The sequence below is a fragment of the Hibiscus syriacus genome, unplaced genomic scaffold (assembly GCF_006381635.1).
Source record: "Hibiscus syriacus cultivar Baekdansim isolate YM2019G1 unplaced genomic scaffold, ASM638163v2 tig00002237_pilon, whole genome shotgun sequence".
Classification (NCBI taxonomy): domain Eukaryota; kingdom Viridiplantae; phylum Streptophyta; class Magnoliopsida; order Malvales; family Malvaceae; genus Hibiscus; species Hibiscus syriacus.
In genome coordinates this window covers 13272948-13292937 of record NW_024061918.1, presented here as the reverse complement: position 1 = coordinate 13292937, position 19990 = coordinate 13272948, and the positions used below count along the sequence as shown (strand labels likewise).

The 19990-nt window shown below is 34.3% G+C and overlaps 1 protein-coding gene across 1 annotated transcript; it reads left to right on the top strand.

Annotated features, from left to right (window-relative positions):
- The first annotated feature begins 15821 nt into the window (after positions 1–15821).
- LOC120139717 (protein cornichon homolog 4-like) lies at positions 15822–19055 on the top strand. The gene is made up of 4 exons (XM_039154867.1): positions 15822–16170; positions 16832–17013; positions 18717–18839; positions 18944–19055. Exons 1-4 carry the CDS (start codon positions 16099–16101, stop codon positions 18978–18980), a joined length of 414 nt encoding a protein of 137 aa, XP_039010798.1. The 5' UTR covers positions 15822–16098; the 3' UTR covers positions 18981–19055.
- Positions 19056–19990: the final 935 nt, after the last annotated feature.

Sequence of the window (19990 nt, the reverse complement as noted above, 5' to 3'; positions counted from 1 at the left end):
AAATTTTTTCCAAGTTTTATACTTTGGCCACCAAACTTTAAAAGTTATAATTTTGTCACTAACCAAAATTTGGGGTATTACATGCGCCTCCGTGGTTTGGTAGATGGTTTTGGGCTACATTTGGTTGTACATCATCCCCAAAGTTTATAACATTCTTATTTCTCAAGCTTTGGACAATTCTTTTAAAGATAGTGTAGTCCTCAATTGAATGTCCAAGTGCCATTACATGGTATTCACAATGAGCATTTGGGTTTAACCATTTAGGATACGGGGGTTGTATAGGGGTCACATGATAAGGAGACACTACATGTATATCATATAACTCTTAAAAAAGCTCCTTGTAGGTCATTAGGATTGGATCAATATGTATTTCTCACTTTTTTACCTCAGTGCCCTCGAGTCATGTCTGCTAGTGTTCTGAGCTAATGAACTCGATGCTTGAGGTGTGGGTACTATAATATTTCTAAAATTTCCATCCTTATAGCTACTCACATTGCTAACATCACCATCATTCCTCTTAGTTGGTTGCTTCTTGGCATATTCTCCTCCATCAAGTCTTCCACTTTTTACAACCATTTCTATTATTTTTCTAAGTGTGACTAAGTAGGCAAAACTCTTGGATGAATTTCCTATAAAGTTCCCCAATAAATGAGCCCCTAAAATGTTAATAAAGAGCATATTTGTTTCCTCTTCCTTGAGTGGGGGTGAACTTGTATAGCCATGTCTCTTCATCTCTGGGTGTAATGCCTGAAACTTTCATTTGATCTTTTCTCCATTCCTTGCAGCATGATTCAGTTGGGTCTTATATCCTTTATATGTTTATACTACTCTAGGAATACTTTGGCTAAATCTTTCTATGAGCATATGTGAGGCCTACTCAATTGGTTATACCAACGAGTGGTTGAGCGTGTTAAGCTTTCTTGAAAATAGTGTATCAACAGCTAATCATTCCTTATTTAACCAAACATCTTTCTATAGAACATCTTGATGTGGGTAGAGGGCACCTCTTTCCATCGTATTTTTTAAAATTAGGAAATTTGAACCTAGGGGGCAAGATTAAATCAGGTACTAAGCTTATCTCCTTAGCATCCATCTCATACATATCATTACCTTCCTTCATAGCTTTAATTTATTCCTTCAATTGGTTCCTATCTTCTTTCATCTATTCATCATACTCTATCCTATCCTCTTCATCAAAATCATGAACACGTTCAAATTGATACTCTTCCTGCTGAGAGCTCACTCCAAGTTGTAAATTCAAAGAGACGCCAGCTGGATTAATGTGTATTTTCCACGTATTAATTGAGGTTTCTTGATGAAACTTAGTATGATTCGGGGTAAATCCTGGTGGTAAGTTGGATCTTCAGTAATAGTTTCGAGAACTGGACCTTTTTCATGCTCAGGGTTTCTTCACTCTAACAGATCGATGATTTTTTGAGCATGTCCTCTTATGCCTCCAATATCCTTTCTTTCATCTTTGCCTATATCTTTTTCACATTTTTCTCAATCTCTTGTTGTAATTGGGTGAGTTTGTCATCCATGTTTTTCCCTTTTCTCCTAGTGTTGTACCCGTAGATAGGATTTTCCAGTGTTTTGACATATACCCTTTTAATTAATATTTTATGTTTCCTTAATAAATTCAATATAAAAAGTAATGTAAATAATGAAACATTTGAAATGCAAGAAGTAAAAATACAAATGCATGAAATAAAATTCAAAATGCAAAGTGTTGATTCTGGAATGACTCCTTAAAAATATTATATTAAAAATGAAGTTCGATTACAACATTTTGCTAACACATCACATATAATATTGAACTATGTCCTTTAACGCCCGAATTTGTGCAAGTAGTTTCAGGATCTATTTTGCATCTTTGGTTCTAGGCTTCACTTCTCTACTTATAGCAGCAACCTTGTGTACCAAATCAGTCAGATAGTAAGCCATTCCTTGAGCTTGCCTGAGGTAACTAGTGATGAGATTGTCCCTTTGCTTTACTTTCCACTGAGCATTCTGCCATTGAAAGGGCCATAGTTCTTCCTCATCATAAGGAATAATTTAAATTTTTTTCACATTCTTTTGAAAATTTTGGACCATACCCTCAAGTTCACTTACATGCTCCCTCAAACTCTCAACCACTCCATGTTTAGAATAAATTTCAATGCTTCGATAATAGTGTAACTTTGATTCTAACCTCAGAGCCCTATCTTTTAGCTTTTCGTTTTGGGCTCAATTTTCTTGAAGTTATTATTCCACCGCTTTCTTATCTCTTGATAACACTTTCACCTGATTTTTACTTTCCTCGAGATAATTCCGACTTTCTCCAACTTCTCTTCTCAAACTAGTGATAACTCCATAAAAAGACTTAATTTCCAGTCTTTTTAATTAAGTTATTACTCATCTAAACAAAGTATGCACATCATTTTATTTGTATTTAGTTGCATATAGGTTATGTTAGCTTCTGGCTGATAAGTTTTGCTTCAGCAAGATTTATTTGGTTTGACTAATGCTGCTGAGGAGAAAGGGTTGTTTAGATTATGTTTGTGCAAGAAACTTACAGAGGAAGAACATTTCAGTCATGACAACGTAAATTTACAAAAGCCAATGGAACAGATAAGAATGTGAAGAGCATATTTATCTCGCCGATGCAAGGTTTATCTGAAGAAGTCTGAAGCATGTGTGATGAAACCGCCTATGACACAAGCCAACTGGATGACCTACTTCATGTGCAAGCAAGCCTTAATTATTCTCAGAGCTGCCTTTCCTTTTTAAGTCTGGGCATTTAATAACGGTTATTTAAGGAAACTCCAAAAGCATGTAAATCTCTAGGAGATCTTTCCTTATAAATAACCATTCGTAGCCGCCAAAGAAAAAAATACAAGGAAGAAGAAAGAAGAGCTTTATCCAAGGCGTGCGCAAGCAACTGCAGTGCTTTCCCACCATCAACAAAGCAATATTCCTTGGTCTCCTCCATAACCAGACTTTAGCAGAGAGGTGATCAGGTCTCGAGAGAGCTAATCACCAAGGCAGGCGCGGAGCTGATCAGAATTATCGCGACAGAGCCCCCGGTTTTGGGAGTCATTCTTCTTTTGTTCTTAACTCTTTATATATTTTTGGTTGTATTAAACGTTGAATCTTGGATGATCTTTGATAGCACCATGACTTTCTTACTTGGTGTTAAACTTTGTTTTTCCTTAACAATATTCTTATGTTTTATGAATGATGAATTATTTTTGCTTATGACTATTTTGCTCATTATTTAAATATTTTACCTTACGCTGTAAGAGCATCGAGAGATCACCTGGGGTTTTGGTAAAACATGCCTTGGCAATATAAGAGCATCGAGAGATAGCCTTTTGTCTAGATAGTGATTCTTAGATTTGAGAGAATTAAGATAGATCTATATGAGCAATGGGATGAATCTGAGATGGTGAAGTTCTAACTTGTTACCTTAGAGATAAGAAGTGAGTTTCAATCGACTAAAAGGGATAAACGCTAGAGTAGGATAGACAACGCCTATAGTGTATGCTGAGAGGTATTGCTACAATAACAGTTTGACAAACTAAGGGTTGTAGTTAACACTGGGGGGTATTGCCATAGCAACCGTCTAAGAATACCTAGTAATCCTGTCAGGCATGTTTAGCAAGTCATAATAATTCATTCTAGACTTAAAAATAATTGTTGACAATACAAAGGTTTAGCATAAGTGCTCTGTGATATGTATGAATATGTGAGGTTGTTTGTATTATATTTAAATCAACACTTGTCTTGTTTTATTTTATTTTAGTATTCTGCATACTTATTTTGACTCGACCAAACTTTTCTGCAATCATTAAATCACTTCTTCGTTTTATTAATATTAGTTCTTAAGCTGACACTTAGTAGGAATTAGTTCGTGACACTAGTACTAGTTGTGGTGAAAATATATTTCCAATCTAATCCTTGTGGAGACGATACTCACTTACGCTATATTACATGAATCGATTGTGTATACTTGCATAGATTTGCTTGCCTTAACATATACATTTACAAGCGATCAAGTTTTTGGTGTCGTTGGCGGGGATTGGCAACTGACTAAATTTTTAGCCATAAGAAGTTCTTTTTGTGTCACCTTATATTTATTTAGTCTAACGTAGTTTATTATTTTCTTTTGTAGGTTTTTACATGACCCCGAGATCTGCTGGTAAGCTTTTGCAACCATTTGACCCTGAAATTAAGCAATCACTCAGACAAAGGTTGGTTGCCTAAAGAACTAGAGAACAATTAAAACAAATTCAAATGCAAGATAACATGGGAGATTTAGGACCTGATGCAGCTGTCAATCTTCAAGTTGCAAGGCTAAGAGCAATACGACATCATTTGAACCCGATTTTCTATGATCTGAATCCAGGCATAGTGGCACCTGAAATACAAGCCACTCATTTTGAACTCAAACCGGTGATGTTTAACATGATAAACTCTATTGGACAATTTGGTGGTTCACCCAATGAGGATGCTAGGTAGCATGTTCATGCTTTCCATGAAGTATGCGACTCGTTTCGACAATAAGGAGTACATGAAGACGTGCTTAAATTAAAATTTTTCCCTTACTCCCTACACGATAGAGCAAGAGCCTAGCTCAATGGAGTTCCTTTCAGCTCAATGGAGTCATGGGCAGATTTATGCAAGAGTTTCCTACTCTGATACAATCCGTCCAATATGAATACACAACTTCGCAATGACATTACGAGTTTTCACCAAGGAGATGATGAATTAATGTACGAATGTTGGGATAGGTACAAAAGTCTACTTCGGAAATGTGTTAACCATGGCTTTCACTATTGGACATAAGTGGTGATGTTTTACAATAGAGTCAATGCACCAACTCGAATGATGCTAAATGCCTCAGCAAATGGCACTTTACTAGACAAATCACCCGATGAAGCTTTTGACACCCTCGACGGGATATCAAATAATGATTATCAATTTCTAAATACAAGATTGGGAACCGACAAAAAAACATCATGAGAATATGAATTAGAGGGTAAGGATTTGGTAGCCGCTAAACTTTCTGCCATAACCAATATGTTGAAAAATTTGCAATGTTCTAATGAGGTAAGAGAAGTCAAGGTGACCAAAAACGCATGCATATTTTATCACGGCCACCATCATGAAAGTGAATGCCCGGAAAACCATGAGTCAACCAATTTTGTGGGCAACTACAATCGGAGCAACAATAAACCCTATTCAAACATGTACAATCCTGGTTGAAGATAGCACCCAAATTTTTCATTGAGTAATCAAGGAAAAAGCAACAATCAAGTAGCAAATTACAGGCCACAGCAAAACAACTCTGACCATCAACACTTTCAGAATCATCATCATCAGCAGCCCTGGCAAAACAATAAAAGTATAACATCTTCCTCTAATATTAATTCCAATACTAATTCATGGCCTCGATGAAATTTATGGCTTCGACGAAAGATTTCATGGCCTCCACAAAGACCTTGATGCACGAACATTCTGCAATAATTAAAAATCCAGGAAACTTGTTACAAAGCCAATCAACACTTTTGCAAAGACATAGTTCATCTCTAAGAGCATTGGAGAATCAAGTGGGACAAATTACCAAGACATTACATTCTCGCCCACAAGGAAATCTCCCTAGTGATACTAAATTCACTAAACATCATTGGGAAGGAGCAATGCAATGTACTTACACTAAGGAGTGGAAAATAGATCAACCAAGATGACAAGTTTGGGGGAGAACACCTGAAAAGTACTCGCCATGGCATAACACAACTAGAGGATCGAGCTGAAAATGTTGAACGAGAGGAAGTGCCTGAAGAGAAGGAAAGAACTGAAGGTTCAGAAAGGCATCACTCAAACAACAAGAAATTCATGGTCAAGGCCAGATATTCTTCAGCAACAACAGCAGACAATATGAGACCTCCACCACCATTCCCTCAACGATTGAAGAAGCATGATGATGACATCCAGTTCAAGAAATTCGTTGATGTTATAGATCAGTTGTGTATCAATGTACCCTTGCTAAAAGCCATCGAGCAAATGCCTTTCTATGCCAAGTTTCTTAAGGACATTGTTACAAAGAAACGAAAGGTAGAACGTGTTGCCACAGCAATATAAATATGTTCAACAATAAGCAAACTCCCACCAAAACAAAAAGACCCTGGTAGTTTATAATACCATGCTCAATTGGTAATTACTTCATAGGACGATCTCTTGTTGATTTGGGATCAAGTGTAAACTTGATACCAAAGTTCATATTTATGAAACTAGATGGGTATCACGCCTGTTCAACCTCAGTCATCTTACAGCTAGTCAATCGGTCATATGTGCAGCCAGACGGCATAATAGAGGACGTCATAATGAAGGTGGATAAATTCGTATTTTCAGTTGATTTTCTCATCTTGGATTACGAAGTCGATGAAAACGCATCAATCATTCTAGGATGACTATTCTTAGCCATTGGTAGAATCCTAATAGATTGTGAAAAGGGAGAGTTCATAATGCAAGTAGGAGAGTAAAGTGTCACCATCAATGTATTCAACTCCATAAAATGTGTGGACGATTCAGAAGAGTGCCAATACATTAGAGAAGTAGAGGAGAAGACAATCCTTGGACCAGGTGAATCTCTAAGACTCAATGAATACAACGCTTTGTACCATGACCCTACAAATGAGATACATGAACAAGACACATTTGGCCCAAGTGAATTATGCTCAGAAGATGATTCAGTGAATCATGGCCTTGACAACAGAATTCTAAACAATGAGCGCCCTGAAAACGATACCAATACACGATACGGAGGAAAGACAAAGGATCAGTCGACACTTCTTCATAATAAATCATGTATGAAATTCAAACCCTTAGATTATGATGAAGTTAAGTCTCAAGCATCTTTACAACATGCACCGAATTTGGAACTTAAAACTTTTCCATCACATTTGAAATATGCTTATCTAAGAGTTGATGAAACTCTACCAGTAATAATTCGGCCATCCTAACCTCTGAACAGGAGAATAGTTTGTTGAATGTTTTGTCACATCACAGAAAAGCTCTACGATAGACAATGGCAGACTTGAAGGGAATCAGTCCGACCATATGCATGCACAAAATCAACCTCGAAGATAGCCATAACACTTTGGTGGAACCCCAAAGAAGGCTCAATCCAATCATGAAGAAGGTAGTCATGAAAGAAATTATAAAATGGTTGGACAGGGGAGTAATTTATCCTATATCTGATAGTTCATGGGTCAGCCCAGTGCAGTGATTGCCAAAAAAGGGTGGTGTGACCATGATTAAAGGCGAACATGATGAACTCCTCACCACAAGAATAGTCACAGGCTGGCGCATATGCATGGATTACAGGAAGCTCAACAAAGCCACAAAGAAATATCATTTCCCCTCTCTTTCATCTACCAAATGCTTGATAGGTTAGTGGGAAAAACATTTTACTACTTCCTCGATGGATACTCAGGGTATAATCAAATAGCCATAGCATCAGAGGATCAAGAGAAAACCACTTTCACGCACACACAATAGCAAAGAATCCTGGCTAGGGAAAGGACTTAACTGATATGACTGTCGAACATGTTGAGGCCAAATATTTTTGCTGAGGGCTGAAATATCAAACCATATGATTTTCTTAACACTGCTTGCCATGACAATTTTGATTTCCTTCTAGTTATTGTTAGAGTATGCCCAAAGACCAATCATATGATGATTGTAATAATACTTTTATTTACCGATTTTATTAAATAAAGGCATTGTTGCTATTATTTTCAGTTATATATATGTGTTTAACATAAACTGAAAGATAATAAAGTCCATATAATGACATAATTGTTATTATTAAAAGATCCCTAGTCAAGTATTATTATGGGCATGGATAATAATAATACGCTTAAGACTAACATGTTATTGATTGATGACAACGAGTTGTCATTGACATAGAGATGTTAGAATTGATACATGATTATATTGTTAAAGAACAATGTATTGGATTAACCCACCATGAGCATATGTCTTGGATTATTATGTGACAGTCATAACATTGCTCATGGTGATGAATATACGTATGATCCTCAAACTTGAAATCAATACTATCTCAACATATATTGTTATATGTTTTGATGCAGTTAAACAAGCTCCGTAGCTAGTTGCTCTATAAAGACTGTTATTGAATATATCTCAATGTATGTAGTGGGTGTGTATGATTAAGATAGGATTTGTCATTCCTACATAATAGGAAATATATCATAGGCCACTTGATTGAGTAAGACTAGAAACACATGGCCATGCTCGAATAAGTTGATATGAGATATCATAAACTATTCGTTAATAAAGTCTACTCTAGATATCAAGAAACAATAGATGGGCTATACAAGTGTGACTATTCCAAGACTTGTTCTTATTCTAGATATAAAGGACATAAGGATGTAATACATAAAAGAGTTAATCACCAAGATGATAGGTCGAATCATATTTTCTTGTAACTTAGGTGACAATGATATATTGCTAGATGTCACTCATTATATGTAATATTAGAATTGTTCTAATAATTAATGCTAACGTTACAAGAACCTACAGGGTCACACCCTAGGATTGAAATGAGCAAAGATGTACAATTTGTTGTACGTTGCTAAAATATATATCTAGAGTTAATTAAATATATGTTTTAATAATCTCGAATATTTAATTTCAATTAATTAAATATAGATTTATTTAATTTCAATTAATTAAATATAGATTTAATTAATTTAAAATAATAAAATCCCTAATATGATTAGGGTAACTTGGATATAAAAGGATTATTAAATTCCAATTAATTAAATATAGATTTAATTAATTTGAAATAATAAAACCCTAATATGATTAGGTTAACTTGGCTATAAAAGGGTGTGTTAGGTCTAGCAGCTGTTTGAGAACACACACACAAAACCTTCAGCCGTTTTTCTCTCAAAACGGTTTTGGGAAGAAAATTATTGCTCTAAATCGGGTGAACTGAGTAGAGGTCGAAACGTGATTTCGTGGAGGCTTACGATTCGAACCGATCTACACCACCAGTATTCATTGTTGTCCTTACTGTTTTTCAAGGAACCCGCTATAAGTATTCGCATCCCTTCCTCTCGATTTTAGTTTTCGTACTTGGATCACTGGTGAGACCGTCGAGTTTTGTTTCCGCTGCGCCATGGGGTGCGCCGACGGTCCCAACAGTTATTATAGATTGCTTGGGGACAAGTAATAGTTTAAGTTTGGGGTGTGATAACTCCATAAAAATATTTAATTTTCAGTATTTTTACTTAAGTTATTGCTCGTCTAAACAAAGTATGCAGATCATTTTAGTTGCATATATGTTATGTTAACTTCTGGTGGATAAGTTTTGTTTCGATAAGATTTATTTGGTTTGACTGATGCTGCTGAGGAGAAAGGGTTATTTGGATTGTGTTTGTGTAGGAAACTTACAGAGAGAAAATTTCAGTCGTGACAACGTAAATTTACAAAAGCCGATGGAACAGATAAGAATGTGAAGAGCATATTTATCTCGCCAAGGTAAGGTTTATCTGAAGAAGTCTAGAGCAGGTGTGATGAAATCGCCTATGACACACGCCAGTTGGATGACTTACTCCACGTGCAAGAAAGCGTTAATTATTCTTATAGCCGCCTTTCCTTTTTAAGTCTGGGCATTTAATAATGGTTATTTAAGGAAACTCCAAAAGCATGTAAATCCATTAGAGATCTTTCCTTATAAATAACCAGTCATAGCCGCCAAAGAAAAAAAGGCAAGGAAGAAGAGACAATAGCTTTATCCAAGGTGTGAGCAAGTAATTGTAGTGTTTTCCCACCATCAACAGACTAACCTTCCTTGGTGTCCTCTATAACCAGACTTTAGCAGAGCGGTGATCAAGTATCGAGAGAGGCTGATCACCAAGGCAGGCGCGGTGCTGATTAGAATTGTCGCGACAGAGCCCCCGATTTTGGAAGTCGTTCTTCATTTGTTCTTAACTCTTTATTTATTTGGGGTTGTATTAAAAGGTGAATCTTGGATGATCTTTGATAGCACCATGACTGTCTTACTTGGTGTTAAACTTTGTTTTTCCTGAACAATATTCTTATGTTTTATGAATGATGAATTATGTTTTGCTTATGACTATTTTGCTCATTGTTGAAATATTTTACCTTACACTGTAAGAACATCGAGAGATCGCCTGGGGTTTTGGTAAAACATGTATTGGCAATATAAGAGCATAGAGAGATAGTCTTTTTTCTAGATAGTGATTCTTAGATTCGAGAAAATTAAGATAGATCCACATGAGAAATGGAGTGAATCCGGGATGGTGAAGTTCTAACTTGTTACCTTAGAGATAAGGAATGAGTTTCAATCTACTAGAAAGGATAGACACTAGAGTAGGATAGAAAACACCTATAGTTTATACTGAGAGGTATTGCTACAATAATAGTTTGATAAACCAAGGGTTGTAGTTAATGTTGAGGGGTATTGCCATAGCAACCGTCTAAGAATACCTAGTAATCCTGTCGGGCAGGTTTAGCAAGTCATAATAATTCATTCTAGACTTAAAAATAATTGTTGACAATACAAAGGTTTAGCATAAGTGCTTTGTGATATGTGTGAATATGTGAGGTTGTTTGCATTATATTTATATCAACACTTGTCTTGTTTTATTTTATTTTAGTATTTTGCATACTTATTTTGCCTCAACTAAACTTTTCTACAATCATTAAATCACTTCTTCATTTTATTAATATTAGTTCTTAAGCTGACACTTAGTAGGAATTAGTTCGTGAGACTAGTTCTAGTTGTGGTGAAAATATATTTCCAATCCAAACCATGTGGAGACGATACTCACTTACCCTATATTACTTGAATCGATTGTGTATACTTGCACAGATTTGCTTGCCTTAACATATACATTTACAAGCGATCAACTAGCCACCATTTTTTTCTATTCAGCTAGTGATCTACTCGAACTTGCTCCATTTGAGCTTTCAGCATCTTTTGGTATGTCGATTGTAAATCATCAAAATCCAGAAAAATTTGGCTCTGAATCTTTTCAGTCTTATCATCTTGGCCTTTTTCAATGTCACTTTCAAACTCTTTTTGGTATTTATCCCATTCCAATTTCCTTATCAAGTCAGTTAAATGTTCTTTCTCATAAGGTACTACTCTAAAATACTCTTCCATCGGCCTTGTATTCTCAGGATTAGCTACCAGGATATTATCGTTGATTCCCTTGCTTCTCCACTCCAGGCATTCTCATGAAAGCTCTAAATTAGCGGTAAAGAGATTCACTAGATGAGTTTGCTTCCAAGCATCGGTAACTTGTTTAACTCCATTCTTGTAATTGTCCCCTAAAATAAAAAAAAATCTGATATGCTTAAACATTCAGTTATAGGAATAAATTGTCTAGACCCATATTATCTCGAGACTAACAAAGGAACATATCCTACCGATGCCCAAATACCTAGTAAAGGGACCCAATTGTAGTTTTTACATCTATAAAGTGTACTTGAAGAACTATTCCAAGAAGCACACCATGTAATGTCATCATCTCGAATATCTTTGAAAATAACCTTCCACATGTCCTCATTGATACCCTTAGGCCACTCTCGCTTAAGAAAGTCTTTTAATAGAGAATAACCTTCTAGATAAACTCGTTTGTATACCCTTTTAGCATTCTTAAAGTGACTTAGAATCTACACTAACGAAAGTAATGCACATCCTATAAACTGTACATCCCCTTCTTATCTACAAAAATTTAAAGAATGGCAAGTTTCTACTAATATAGCTAAAATGGGATATGTGCCTTTATCTAATCTTTTGAACAAATCCACCACTGATATATCGACATGCCCCAAAGCCTTTGGAAATATGACCAACCCGTAAATACCCAAAGCTAGCAAGTTTATTTTCTTTCGTTGGTCAGGATGATGGCTGATTACATTTTGCAGGGATTTCCAAGGGACACACTCACTATCCCATTTCTTCTTGATGTTTTTAACCGTCCACTCTTCGCTTATCCCAGTCATGAGGATTAATTTCTTCTTGAAGGAGGTAACACTCAGTGGTTTTGTGTACACTTTTTCAATTTTGAACCTTAGACAACGGATTAAAGCATGATACTCTTCTATTGTAGCTGTCATACCCACTTGACCGAAGGCGAAACAACTGTAAGAGAGATACCATAAATGTGCAAGAGCTCTGAGCAACTCTCTATCCGCAAGGACATCCAAAAGATAGAATATGTCACCATACAATTGATAGAACACCTGTTAGTCATCCTTTTTCCATTTTCCCCATATTTCCTTGAGTTTGATCAGATTATTCTGATGAGTAGTAACGGGTACATTCGACACACTTTGAACGTACCCAAGCGCTAAATTGTCTCCATTAGTGATTTGAGATTGCTCATACCACCTGAGAACATCTGCATTATTTTCCACCTCCTTTTGGACCTTTCGTTCCATATTAGTAACCTTCTATATGGACATCGAGCATGGATCAACACCATGAAATGAATGATGCAATGAGAAAAAACAAGAAGGAAAAAGGAAATCAATTAAAAATTGAGACATAATCAGTCAAGCAAAAATAAACTTATTAATGAATCATACCCCTACATGTTGTCTACCCAAACATGATTTAGTACATCCTACCCATACATGTTTTTACATCCATGTTTTATTATTTAAAAAATAAATCATAATCACATGATATCTAATTCGTATTCCAGCTCGAAATAAACCTAACTGCATGATATCTAGTTCTCATGCATTTATTCAAAACGTTAAATTATCTAAGACTCACAAAAGTTTTTCCTTTTGTACTCTCCTCACGGGGCCTCTAAGGGTAGGTCAAGCTCTATAGTCACGGGCTCACGATATGTTGGGTTCATCTCTAGGGAAAGAGGTCATGCTCTATTATCCTTATCGATGCCCACTTGGGCTACTAGACCCTTAATCATGTTCCATTATAGACTTATTTGGATCGAGTTCAATTCTAGGGGTACACTTCCCTATATCCATACGGAGGTGATTACCATCACGAGGACCATAAGGTTGTTCCTCGGGAACGCTCTGCTATCCCATACAGAGGTGAAAACCATCAAGAGAGAGTAACTTCTCACTCCCAATTAAACAGGATAGAGCGGGGTTTTACTTTATGTTATACAAATGCAATTATGCAGTGTGTAAGGAAAAGCGAAAACAAAATAAACAACACAAAAATAGAGTTCTCAAATCCTTTAACATTTATTCAATTTGAAATCATTAACAAACAAATATGTACAACTATTTAGTGGTTAATCAAATTATAAATGTAAAACGGATCAAAACACCTAAGAGATCTCAAATTAAATTAGGGCGAATTTATAATTTTTATTGCTAGGACAACTAATTAATTAATGTTGTGACTCTCGAAACTCCTCAGTGGAGTAGCCAAGCAGTCGAGATGTTCTATTTAAAATCTTGTCGATTAAAAATTAGGACTTTGTAAAAATGTTCGCCTCGAATAATTTGGGACTCGAGTTTAAAAAACAATAAAATCGGTTTGTAGAGTCACCGCCAATCTTTGGTTAGGTGTGACTGGGTACCCAAAAATATATTTTTCATTTTAATAAAATGTTAATTTTAATTCAAACAAAAATTTTACAATCTGTGTTACCAAAAATTTGGGTTCGGGAATTAGTTACACCTGGGGAAGGATTAGCACCCCCACAGCGCCCTAAATCGATACCAAATTAATTCATTAGTTGTCCTTTCAATAAAACTTATACGTTTAAATATAATTTATTTTGAAATCCCATTTAAACACATATAAAATAAGACAAAAATTAAATACATGCATCAAAGAAATGTGATTAATTAATTATTTTACCAATTTTTAATGAGAATAAGGATAATCAATTATTTAAATATATCAAGACTAGACCGTAGATCAAATCTAGCAGTCTTTTCTCGATTAATTTAATTAAAAGAACATAATCTTTTTCTTAGTAATAAATTTTAAATGAAATCAATTTTATTTGTTTCGCTTGATAGAATACTCTTTATTTTTAAGCCATTGGAAGTGGCCTCTTATTCATTAAGACAATCACTTACAATGAACTTAAAATAAAAAGATATTACCTTTAATCCCATTATTTGATTCGAATCCAAGTAATGCTTATGAGGATATCATGGAAATTAATTCATATTAAACCCTAAACCTATATGCAACAAATTACACAAATATTTATATTTCATGATACCAATATATATTTTATACATGGATAATATTCAAAGCACATACTATTTGTATTATGCAAATATAGGGCTAAATAATAAAAATTGAAATTTTAGTGTCACAACAACAAGTCAAACAAATATCGTAACATATAATACAAGAATTATACATTACAAGCACTGTAAGTCTAATAAACCCATATATATTTAGGACCAAAATGAAACTATTTAAAATTACATGCTAAAATTAAAATAGGCAAAAGCAAATAAACTAAGGTTACCAAAATATAATACGCTGAGAAGGAAAAATCAGAAACACAAAAAAATATAAACATTGACTAAAATGAAATTTCACAAACTTAAAGACCTCACTCGAGTAGTTTACCCACACGCTAAAATAGTGTAACCCTGGGACACCCAAAACGACGCTATTTTGGCGATCGTCTAAATACCCCTTTTAGCCCCTTAGAAACCCTAGCCCCTTATTTCTCCCTCAGCCATTTTTCACTTTCCCTCTATCATTCTCTTTTTCTTTCTCCCTTACTCTCTCGCACAGAAGGGAAATGAAACAGTGGCCATAAACCACCTTGGGCACCACTATACACTGCCCCGATGAGGGGACAACAACCCTCAAAAACACCCAAAATGAAACCCCCTAACCTCTTTGACCCTAAAAACCCCTTTGAAACCTAAAACTCCCCAAATTAAAATCCAAAATAGGAAAAGAAGGCTACCTTCGATGCTTTAGGGAGTCCTATCGTTGCTGGTGAAGTGAAGACCTTCAAACCCAAGGTAAAGTCTCTCTTTTTCTCCCTATTTTTTTTTTCATTTTTTATCCCAATGCTCTCATTTTTCTTCTTCTCAAAACCGAGTCCTCTTTTCTTTTCGATCCCTCTGCCCTATATATTGTTGCATGTCGATTTGATGAGATTTGGTGATGCATTTGGTGGAACATGGGCTTCAAACCGTATAGAAAAGATTTCCCAAAACCCTAATTTTAAAAATCTAATTTTTATTTTATTTTTTTGAATTTTTTAAAGGGTTTTTTCAGATTTGGTTTAGTTTGGTAAATATTCTGACAATTTTGATTTATTTGTTCACTGTTTTGCTGGACGAAAGTGGCTCGAAATCGGTGGTACACGACGATTGGAGTAACTCCAATGGCAGCACAACATGAATAGATCTCTTGGTAGTGGCGATAGCAGTGGGATTCGGAAACCCTAAGGTTCAAAAACCCTAATTATTTTGGGTTCTGTTAGGCTAGGGTTTGGGCCTGTTGTAATATTAGGATCAGTTGGTTTCTTTGTAATTAGGCTCAATTTGAGCTTGTAATAGCATGTAAATAAAATAAAATGATAATTAAATAAAAATAAAAATATATAATATTAATAAAAATAAGGATCCAGACAAAAACAAGTGTCTAAAATTAAAAAAATATATAAATATATATATTTTTTGCGTTATTAAAGAATTCTAATTTTCATTATTTAAAAATAAATATTTAACATTCAAATAATATATAATTCAATGCACCACCAAAACCTCAAACTTTGATGCTCCATTTAATTTAAACTGTATACCGGTCGGAGTTGTCGATGTAAAACGTGAAAATGATCCTAAAATGGTTAAACAAACCCGAAAGTCTTCCAAGACTTAAACTCAAAAACAGTCTTGCCTTGGCTACTTTTGGCTGGATACTTTAAGCGTTTAAGGATTCACAACAAGTCAAGCCAATAATAACCTTCCTCGTCGTCTCTTCCGTGTACCATCAGGGGAAAATCCGTGTGCATTTGTCACCCGGCGTATCTTCATCTTGTTATCATCGAAGCAACAAATCCAAGGTAGAGAAAGAGAGGCATGGTAGATCTCTTCATATGGCTTTTTTCTTTTTTCATCCTCGTTGCCATCCTCGTTGTCCTCGTATTTCAGGTCAATCCCCCTTTTCTAATCCTTCTTCTCTTCTGGGTATTGCTTTTTATTTGGTGGGTAATGGTTGTTTTTGTAGATTCATTGTGTGCATTTATCTGGGTATATTTAATTTCGTTGTACAAAATGGTGTGTTGTTTGGTAATTTGGGGTTGAAGTTTTGATTCCTGGAATACTATCTCACTGCCCTTTGTTTTAGATTTTAAACATAAATAGAACTAATCAAGTTTGAAAACTGAAGTCTATCTATTTTTTAACGCATTGGCGATGTTATTGTTCATCCATGGATTGTTCTGCGGCAAAATCAGCCAATTACTAATGTGGGAAAAAATTTCCAAAAATAGTGGTAGTCGGAATTTATTTTTTCAAGTAAAGTTCTTTCTACAGTATGTCGGGGAAGATGCCGGAATTATAGGGCGCCTTCTATACGTCTTCTACACGACGGCTATGGCTTGGGAAGTTCAAGCTCTTACATTGAAAGAGTCCGTGTTGTCCGACCTTCTTCTCGAACACTGTAGATTTCTCACTAGATGAGAAAATAGAAAATCAATTGCAACACACATGAATATTTTTTCACTGCCTTATCTGGTTGATTTTTTGCCATTGTTATGGTTATATTAAGAACTGGAAAGGGAAATTTAACAACGTGATGATTTTGGTGCAGCTCATATGCTTGGCTGATTTAGAGTTCGATTACATCAATCCTTATGACTCTTCATCAAGGATAAACAAAGTGGTGTTGCCGGAATTTATCCTCCAAGGATTTTTATGTTTGTTCTATCTACTAACGGGGCATTGGGTTATGTCACTGTTATGTGCTCCATATTTATATTACAATGTCAGACTGTAAGTTCTTCTACACATTAAGTTCTTCTACCTATTCTTATTCTACGTTTTTTCATTGGTGTAGTTCTTTTTGAGGAAAGCTAGCTTTGATTCAACGTATAATGCAAATTAAATTAAAAGACTTGATCAAAAAATAAAATGGAATTAAATTAAAGAGAGTATCTAATCATGGTAAATCGTAGAATTTAATTCATGATTGGATCACATAACTTAGGATTATCTAAATTCTTTTTGAATAGGTTGGTTATAGTTACTTGAGATGACCTAATAATCTAAGCACTTCTTAATTTATTGTTAACCAATGAGTTGTCCGAGTGATTAATTTACTTATTAATTAGACAATTCCACAGATACACTCCTCGGATTTAATCTATTCAATAGTTTTATGAATTAAAAAGACTCAATCCATAGGTAACCAGCGCACACCAACGTAGACGATTCAAACTAGATCTTATATCATAATAACTAGTTCTTAGGTTATTTTACTATTTGTATTAAAACAATTTATGCAATCCATAAATCAATAACTAAGAAATAAAATAGAAGATATAAAATTACTCAAAAGAATAAAGAAAGTGAATGTTAGAAAATCTCATGAATCTTTGAATTAAAAACCTTGAAATATTATTTATTAGAAGAAAGAGTTTAACTACCATGGAGAAAGAGAAAATCTAAGAAAAGAAAGAGAGAGTGAGATTTGAAGTTGATGATTTCTCTTCTCCTAATGACCCTATTTATAATAGTGGTCATTCACATCAAGTAAAAGAATAAACATATTTAAATTACATCTCTATCACAAATAAGCATTAGAGTTTAAATCGAAGTAGGAATCTCATCCATGTGGTCTGTCTTGCGCCTGTTTTCTCTTTAAGTGTCCTAGTTCTACCAAAATTCTTGTTTATGGTACAGTTTATATCTAAAACGTTCAAATACCTGCAAAACATAAACTTCTGATAAAATATTGACTTGTAAATTAAATTAGGACACTATATAAGAGAATAAATACAATTTATATACAATTCTACGACTTATCATAGATGCTGGACTGGCAACCTTTTTCAATTAGGAATTAAACCTGTCGGGTTGATCAATTCTATTTAGTCCCGACTTTGAGAGCTCGATTGATGACGTGATTGATGAGTTTGGGGCCTTGTGGCTCTTAAGATTAACTTGTAACCTATCCAAAGATATTCGTCAATGGATAGTTACATAGCTTAATATAGGTAGCATTGGAACTTAATGAAAATTGAAATTTTCTTATATGCCTATACCTTGCGGGAAACTCATTGCAGTTAATACACGTATTGATGAGTATCTTATTGTTTGCTTTGTTTACCTCTTGCTCTCTCTTAGTTTAATGACTTGAAGCACTAATTGTAAAGAAAATCTGATTCATCTTATGGGAAATGTTTATCAATAGATGGAAAAAAATAAAATTTAGAGTGCTTAGTTTCGCAATTCACAAACAATATTATCTATCTCTTCTGCCAAGTTAGATGGATTCGAGAATCACATTTTGGTTACAATTTGACAGGTTGTCGAAGTTCTTGTTTAAAACAAACTTTGTAGTAGTGATAAGCGAAATCGAATCCACAGAGAATAGTGAGCCTTGGGAAAAATAGAACTAGTAGACTATAATTTGTTGAGTTCTGTTGAAATCATGGATGCTTTGGGTTGTTTCCCTAACTTACTCCTGTGATCAGTTACACTCGGAAACAGCACTTGGTAGATGTTACAGAGATATTCAACTTGCTTCATTGGGAAAAGAAGCAACGAATTTTTAAACTCGTCTATGTCGTCATTCTCATATTCTTCGCCGTATTCTGGTATTTTTTCCCGCCATAACAGTATATGAGATGTTCCCTGTAAACATGTTGGTTTTTTATCTTTAGTAGCCTACTAACTGGGAACTTCCATGTGTTTTTGCAAGGATGATCTACACTGCATTAGAAGATGCCGATGATTAACCGAAGATGAGGATGGCTTCTCCTTTTCTTTTATTTAATCTTGAAACTGTTTGTTGATCTAACTTGTTGCATTTGGCTGTTCTTTTTTACAATCTTTTTTCAAGTTGGTTCTGTTATAACTGATATATAGCATAAATTTCAAGGTTGTATGATTGTGATAATTTCTAGTTTAGTTTTATATTCAGTTGCTTCTGAATTCGCTAAAACAATGAACTATATACTTTTGAGAAAATATACGAACGAACCCAGGATTTTATATTGAGGAAGCGAAGTTTCAAAATTTTAGGTGATGATGAACTTATAAAATTTTAAGTGCGGAAATAGATCATCAATTGAAAATACAAAAGAAATATATCTAAAATAAATACTAATTCAAAAATTTAAGGGATGACTATCCCACTTGTCCCTCTTTCAGTTCCATCCTTGAGAACATACGCTCCCATCTTCAATAAATTTGCTTATAAATCGTGAAATAACGTAAAAGGAAAATCAAAACTCAAGTTAAAATATCATTTTAATCATGGATGAAAAAAATGTAGATAGTTCATTTAGTTTGATATAGTAAATTCATATCTATATCAATAGTGTTAGTAAAACTGTTAAATGTCACATATTAACTAAGTCTTAAATCAATAGAAAAATAATTAAAATAATTTTATTTTAAAAGATAAGGGAATCGAATCCAAATTCTCTTGTATATAAATAGATCTAACATCCAACCATTTAGTTGGGTCAAATTTTATCAATTATTTATTAAAATCTATATTCAAGTTATATTATGTTACCACATTAAAATTATGTCAAAAAGTAATTAAGATGAAATGTTTAACCAATTGAGCTATTTAATTATTGTATTTCTAATTAAATTAATACCTAACTTAAACTATGATTAAAATTGAAGATCAAAATTAAAATTGTTTTCAACTTCATTTAGAAATAGAGTAATATAATTAAATAATTATTTATTTGTTTTTATTTATAATGTTTATTTAGGATGTAATTATTATTTT